At 37.2% G+C, this 7,844-nt stretch overlaps 1 protein-coding gene across 1 annotated transcript; it reads left to right on the top strand.

Annotated features, from left to right (window-relative positions):
- The first annotated feature begins 539 nt into the window (after positions 1-539).
- LOC104535617 (parvalbumin, muscle-like) lies at positions 540-7,365 on the top strand. Its single transcript, XM_010188912.1, has 4 exons — positions 540-658; positions 1,207-1,339; positions 1,738-1,847; positions 7,144-7,365. The coding sequence occupies exons 1-4, from the start codon at positions 544-546 to the stop codon at positions 7,170-7,172; spliced, it is 387 nt and encodes a 128-aa protein (XP_010187214.1). The 5' UTR covers positions 540-543; the 3' UTR covers positions 7,173-7,365.
- Positions 7,366-7,844: the final 479 nt, after the last annotated feature.

Genomic DNA, 7,844 nt, shown 5'->3' with positions numbered 1-7,844 from the left:
CCCCCCCAAACTACCTGGCTGATCGCACCACCCAGGAGAGCAACCTTTTTCTCTCCTGCTCTGTGCGGTGACCTTCCCAAAAAGACAGAGGCGTAAAACCCGCCAAGCTCGAATAAACTCAGCAGGCTAAGAGGGGAAGGGACCATCAAACTGCTTTGCTCGACCCAGCAGCTGTTTTCCTCATTAGCTCCCATTGTGCTGGGGCCAATCTCCAAGACCCGGAGCAGACGCAATTAGCAGCAACTAATGACAGATCTCAGTCAAGCAGATCCCGAAAGACTGAGGCTCCTTAATTTTACGTAATAGGAAAAGCTGCGGCGGGAATAAGGATGCATCGGGAACGAAAAAAAATAGAAGTCCACAGCACGTTTTGGTCACTGTATTGAATTTCTAATGCACACCTTTGTAATCCACACCACAGACGTTAGGATACTTGGGTGGGACAAAAGCGGGTGCGGTTAAAGGACAGGAGAGGTGGAGGTAAACTCATTTATCTCGGCTTCGATTTCAAGGGCTCTGGGTATTTTTTTAGTCTCCCCGGCGATGGTGCCTCGCAAGGTCTTGCAGCAGCATAGTTACAGCACTCCCTTGCAGCGTCTGTGCGTACAAACCGTGATTGCACATACCTTTAGCAGTCGAAACGCAACACTGATTTCTAGTAAGTCTTCAGCAAAAAGGAAAGAGACCCGAAATAGACATGTGCTCCAAAACACTTTTTATCTATGCTAGGCTCTATGGTTGAACAAGAGCGTTTGGGTTGGTTTAGCTTTTTTTTTCCCCAGGGGTGGAAATGTCAAAAAGTGACAGCAATCTAATAGTCAGAGTCCACTCTCAGATGACTATATTAGTGTAAAACTTAGCAAAAAAAAAAAAAAAAAGGTTAAGGCACTGAGGTTGAGCAGGTTATACTTCAGCTCCCAACTCTATCACAGACCTCCTGTGTGACCTTGGGCAAGTCTCCATCCCTCTGTAGCTCAACTCTTCATCTGCAAAACAGAGACACTGCCCCTCTTCCTTTATTTATTTCCTTTAGTGTCTGTGAAGCATGGACGGTTGCAGTATCTAGATCCAGCTCCTACAGCAGCTGGGCTTGACTGTGCCTCCCAGGGTAGGACATGCAGCAGTATGGAAGAAAACTACGAGTATGTGTTAGTATATGTTTCAATTATTTTTCTAAGCAGTTCTCTGGCTTTTCATCTCCTATAGCAGCTGAATCTTTTAACTACAAGAAGTTTTTTGAGATGGTAGGATTGAAAAAGAAGAGCCCAGAAGATGTGAAGAAGGTTTTCCATATTCTTGATAAAGATCGAAGCGGCTTCATTGAAGAGGAAGAACTAAAGTAAGTAAAATGCTCTTTTTCAAACATCCTTGCCTTAAGAATCTAATTTACTGTTTTCTTTTTCACAAGGCTCTAGATAATATACAATTCAATCTCTTGACGAGTATTTGTGTTCAATAATCAGTTGTTTGCTGATTAAATGATCTAAAATCTGCTGGAGGCAGCCAGCTGTAGCTTTTATTTCAGGACCCTGAAACACATGAACGATCAGAATCTACAGATAGTTCTTCAGCCAAATGCAGTTTCAGAGTAAAGTGCACTTCCTGAATGTTAAAGAAGGTCAACAACATAAGATACAACCCTGGATTCCAACTCATATATCAAAACAGTTGTACAATTAAATATGAAGTGAAACTGTTCTGCAAATACTTTCCTTTTATTCCATGCTTCCTCTTTAGGTTTGTACTGAAGGGCTTTACCCCAGATGGAAGAGACCTATCAGACAAAGAAACAAAGGCTCTCCTGGCTGCTGGAGATAAGGATGGTGATGGTAAAATTGGCGCTGATGGTATGTGATTACAGGAGTAAACTTTGATAGTAACAATCGAGTATATAAAAGAACTGAGGAAATCTGGGAACCACTGAGGGCTGTGACCTTCTGAAGGGCACAATTCGGATTTAATGAAATGCCAAGTTCTGCTACATTTGCCCTACCTTACTTGCAGGCTTGAGGGGAAACAGGAGCCCAGTTCTGACACTAGAGGGGGCAAGAGTTTACAGAATCTGACCTGTAGTTAAGGCACAGTACAGCACAAGACCAGGTATCCATCCAACTTCAGTTAGTTTAATTTCTCTGTCGATTTCAGAGAAGGGAGGATCAGGACACTGACAGTTCAAAGACCTGGGCTTGATTATAAAACTTAGAAAAGAGAAACACAAAAAGCTGAGTACCAGTATTTATGCTTGATGATTAGTAAATAGGAAAGTAATACATGACGTAGCAAAGCAATGCTCTTAAAATTCAAAGTACAGTCAGTCTGCTAAAGAATTTCTATACAATAACTGTTGATTCAGATTTCGCTACTGTTTGTGTGGATCTTCACAGCTAAGAAAGCTTGTCTCTCCCTTTAACTAAATATGAGACATACAAAAAAAGAACAATTTTTCCTCTCACAGCGTTGCTGAAAAAAAAAACTGCTGTTTTCTATTCCCTCTTGAGATCAATCTAATTAGCCCACATAAAAAATTTCTCCTTTTTCCTCTTTCTTCTATATCCGTGAGATGCACTGGAACAGACATGCAGAGATGTATTTCTGAATTAAATCTTTCCTCACTGGAGGAGATGGTAGAAGACGTTTGTGGTCAGACTACTAAATCACCTAAACAGCAGGGAATTACTAAGTTTTCACCATACTGATAGGGTGAAATCTAAAAAAATACCTTAAAAACCTCACATCTCGCTGTGTTACCTGATTTATAAAAAAAAGTCTCCAACTAAAAAGTAATTTAAAAAGGAATAAAAAGCAAAATAAGGTTAACTAACATAGTTTCCCAGTTTAGATGCTGAAAAATGGCATACAAAATCACCTACTGACACACTAGTCAGGTCATATATTAGCTAAACTGCCTGTTGACAGCATGCTGGCATATCAGTGATGATAATCCTGTTTCTAGACTAAAGCCTCTCAGTTTTTCAGTTCATTGTTATATTATGGTTACAGAGGAGCAATTGTGAAGCATCTAGGGGAAGTTCATGTTAAACTTTAGCTGTGCTACTGAACCTGAGGAGTGCGTCATTATTTGAAATTTCATATGCTTTATTATATGGGTCTTCCTTATTCCCACTAAAATTAGTGGCAGTGGTACTAAAATCAGTGGGTAAGATTTTCAGAAGAAAACTTGATTCAGGTAAGTAAATTTACAGCTGATCTGCCAGCCTCACATCAGATACACTCTCAGATATTCCTGGAAAGCTAAAAATGCAGAATGTTTATGGTTTATCCAAGAGGCTACAGCATTAACTTTTTTATTTAAGATTTATCATAACTGTTTCTAAAGTTGAAACAGTGCCTGAAAGCTGGTACATTGTAACAAAGCAATAGAAACACCTCATCTCTTTCTGCTGCAACTTTTACCATTCCTTAACTTTGAACAGGAATTACTCCGAATCTAGAGGCAAAAATAAAAAGACAATGAAAGGCTTTTTTCCTTTACTTCTTCTGGTCACATCCCTACCATACAATATTACTCAGTTTCTTTTCCATTTCTTAAATTTTACTCCAACAGCAAATTGTTGCACCAGAAAAGCTTGAAATATGTGCAAAGTTATCAGCTGGGACTGTGACCAAAGGATGAGGATGACAGATACTTTTCAGCTTTTCCTTTAGTTCATAAATCCAGTTCCAGATTATAATTGCCTATGTAAATAAAATGTAGAGTCACAAATGTACATCACGTTCATATTCAGTATTGTGATGCTGTATTTCTGTTTTAAACCATTTGTTTTTTTTTCCCTGTAACTGAATTGTCAGGCATCACTTTTACCCCTTTTTTCAAACATCACTAAATGACCACAGACATGCAGCCTTTCACAGGAGTTAATGCTAATTCACTAGATGGCCCTTGAACACTGTCCCTCAGGAGCCCATAACAGTTGTAAAAACTGATCTTTATGGATTTTTAACAAGACAGAACCATCTTTCTCAGATATACCATCACAAGTGCTAATCCCAACCTGATCAGCCTTCTTTCAGTTAGAGGACTCACATTACAAATTTTCTTTGAGATTTCCTGCTTTAAACCTTTTATCATTCCTGCAACACTTTTCAGCTTAGAAAAAGCTCCACCAGTTTACCACTTGTCCGATCAAGACTTGCAATTTGTGGCTGATCTGCCAGTTTCAAACAGTTGAAAACTCACAGCCTGTTCATGCAAGACATGATCATCTTCTGTGTGATGTCATGCCCCCTCCATCTTCCACTGATGCAAACAGAAGATGACGAATCTGAAAAAAATTGCAGGCAAGGCCGGGTTACCTAATAAAACTACAAACATTAGCCTCCAGATTAGATTGGGAAGTGATGCTGAAGTAACTCTGTCAGCTTCAGGAGAACATCTATAAGAAAGAGGAGAAAAAAATTAAGATTTCTGCTCACAATGTTTATTTTTAAAAAAATCTATTTTGTGTATTAGCACTAGACATGCACATCATGCCTTTCAGTTTCTCGATATTAATAAACTTGAGAAAGTACATAGAGAATTTTCAAAGATCATGGACTGTAGACGGAATAAATCCTAATTTTGATCCCAGAAAGTAAATATATTTTTCTCGATACAGCTCAACTTCTACAAATATTTAAAAATGTTTTAAAATGTGAAAATGAGACATCAAGCATTCAAAATCAGAACTGATAAGTCATGATCTTGCCACAGGTAAAAAGTCATGACAAAACAGAAAAATCTTTTGGAAGCTCTTCTTTTCTTATACTTCTTTGTTGTCTTGTATCTTCTAAAATAAATTAGTGTAAGTCATTACTTATGAAGTTTCCTAAACAGATTTGCTCTTGTACAGATAACGTAGAAAACACAATCTGATGAGAGAAATCATTAGCCTACAACATGTGCTCTGTAATTATAACTGTCATTTCAGTAAAATACTACAGGGTATGCATTAAGCTGGCATATACTACTAAACTATACTGAACACAGTGAAAAAATCCTCTTTTTAAGTCAGAGCTTTGACACAAGGCAGCTATTAAATTATTTTACATGACAAAATAGTCTAAATCCTTGTAATTTAAAACTATTATTTGTGCAAAGAAAGATATAATTTAATTTTGTTTGAAAGGAGAATTACAACTGGAAAAGAGGATGTAGTCAGTTGCAAGGATTCTCTCACTAACAGGCCAATCAGAGCCAATAAACATTGACAAGAATGATCGACAGGTAGGGGCTAATATACAGTGCTTTATTTCAGAAGTTCTGCATATATGAATACACTTTGTAACAATGTCTCCACAAGCCACCTGTGGTTGGGCTAACCTTCATAGAAAATAACTAGTTTACAAGATTATTCAGCTGGAACATCTTTGAAATATTTAAAGTATATTTAAAATCCCTTAAAAAAGGTATAAAGCATATAGCAGTTATTCCTGAAGGATTATTTTACGGTTTGCTGGCTATCAGAAAGTACCTGTGAAATACATTACCATTAAGTGATAATATCACTATCATAATGTATAATAGAAAATATTTGGCTGCAAGTCTGAACAACCTTTTCCAAATAAATTCTATAGATACAAATTGTTATTAAAAGGATTTAATTTAGCTGTAGCAAGTATGACAACTTGTTCTAATAGAATATGCATAGTTATTTTTCCCTTTTGGAAAAGTTTCATCCATTGCAGCTCATGTTTCTCTCTGCAGGATTTATTCATACAGTGATTTAATAATCAAAACTTTTTTCCTTTTCTGCCCAGAATAGTCTGGGTTTCTATCACAAGTACCTCATGTTATTGCTTCAATTCAGTTTGCAACACTTTCAATCTATGTACCCATCGTTACAGGATTTATATATGTTTTGTGTTAAGTAATCTGCATCACTAATCCTAATTTGGATTTACATCTTTCAAAATTATGGATAAATTTGGATTTAATTTAAGCCCTCTGACACTTTTATTTCTCAGTCTCGTTTGTCAGCATTTGGCAGTGTGTTTTTTGGACACGTCATCAAAAGCACTGTTTGTACACAGCAGTCAGTAAAGATCTCAGTTTTTTAGAGTTTAGCATTATTCAACTGAACATTAGAATATTTTTTAAAATGCCTAATTTTCATCCATCTTTTTAGTTTCAAGACATTACTCTTCATTATATCAAACTTCAATAATTTTCTCTTGAGCCTGTACAGATGACTGCCTCCCTTATTTATCATTTTCCTCTCAGCTGATTATGTTAAACCCATAAACCACTCTCTCTCTATACCCTCTAATCCTTTTATCATCTTTGTTGCCCTTCTTGGGATTCCCTCCAGTCTGTCATCTGTAATGCTCTGAGGCACACACAGCTGTGCACGGTATTCTCATGTGTAACTGCTCCAAGGTTAGATGGAGCTAGGAATTATAACCTCCTTGGGTAATACAGTATTCAGAGTGCAGTACACCAGGCAGCCGTTCATCAAGACAGAAATGTGCCTTCTCCATGCTTTGTCACCCTGCAGAAAGGTATTATATATACACCACAGCACCAAACTGCAAATACATACATTTATGCAAATATTATGGATGTAACACTAATAAAAGTCACAGAGTAAAATCCAGGCCCTCTGAGATCACAGGAATTATTCTTGTTATCACCAGTGTGGTCAAGATTGCTGCATAGGTTTATGTCAACCTTCTGGTTTTGTAATCTGTCATTTTTAGTCAATTTGTCATCATAAAATTGAGTTTAAATGTAATATATTTATAATATAGAGACATGAATACTCTGAAAGACTCATTAATGAATCTCTTTGCCAAACTCTGATATAAAGGAAATTTATCTTATTGCAAAATTAAATTTCTAGTTCTTGCCTTCAGCCCATTGAGATTTACAAAGGAATAACAGGGAACTAATCAAGTTCTTCAGAGGAATAGCAGTGGACCGTCTTGACAGTCTGGCATGCATAGCATTTCTCCCTTACCCTCAAAAAATCTTTTTATTTCACTGTAAGATTTCCCAAGTCATACCTTCTCTTTAATTAACTTGGATTTCTTCTTCTGTTATTGTGATGTTTCTGCTACACCAACGACTGTAATCACTGTAATATGCTTCCTCCTTCTTTACATTTTCCTTTTTTAATATTTTCAAAAAATCTTTCCCTTCTCCAGAATTTGCAACTCTGGTGGCTGAATCATAAAGGCTTTGACCAATGCAAACCCTTCACCCATCCTTCACTACCCAATTCCAACCACCTCCTGCTGACTGCTTTGGCTCCTGTTCTATTTATTTATGTTATTTTATACTCCAGCTCTGTTCTCTGCAATCCTACAACTCTGTAATTGTGCTGAAAGACACTGTTAAAATAATAAAGGTCACATCAATCTGGGCTTTATTCTCTCTCACTATAACTTGTTTCTTGTTTCATGTAGGCTTGGCACACGCTGAGAGAAAATCTTACTCTCTTTTGCTGACATCCCTGCTGCTTTATCCCTAGCTAGGCTAAAGTGGGAAGGAATTTTAAAAATTATCTGGGATAAAACATGCATATAATGAGTCATTTCGTCCAAGTTCTGAACTGTGGCAAAACTGACGGCATTATTTTTAAGCCATCCCTGCTAAATGGATGCATACTCATAGCCTGGAAAATCACTAGTGATGGCAATTACCCAACTTCATTTGGCAGTTTGTTCCTTCGACTTAATCAGTGTTATAGTTAAAAAGTATTTCCTAATATTTAACCTACATCTCCCCTGCCGCATTTTGGTGATCAGTAAATTGATCTTTGTATCATTTTTTAAATTTTCCTGGTGCAGGGGAATTTTTGGATGAAAGGTTTGACCAGAATATCAGTTGGTGCCAATCATGCATG

This window comes from Mesitornis unicolor, unplaced genomic scaffold (genome assembly GCF_000695765.1).
Source record: "Mesitornis unicolor isolate BGI_N332 unplaced genomic scaffold, ASM69576v1 scaffold39527, whole genome shotgun sequence".
NCBI lineage: Eukaryota > Metazoa > Chordata > Aves > Mesitornithiformes > Mesitornithidae > Mesitornis > Mesitornis unicolor.
Note: the sequence above shows the minus strand (reverse complement) of the source record. Positions and strands in the feature narration are given on the sequence as shown.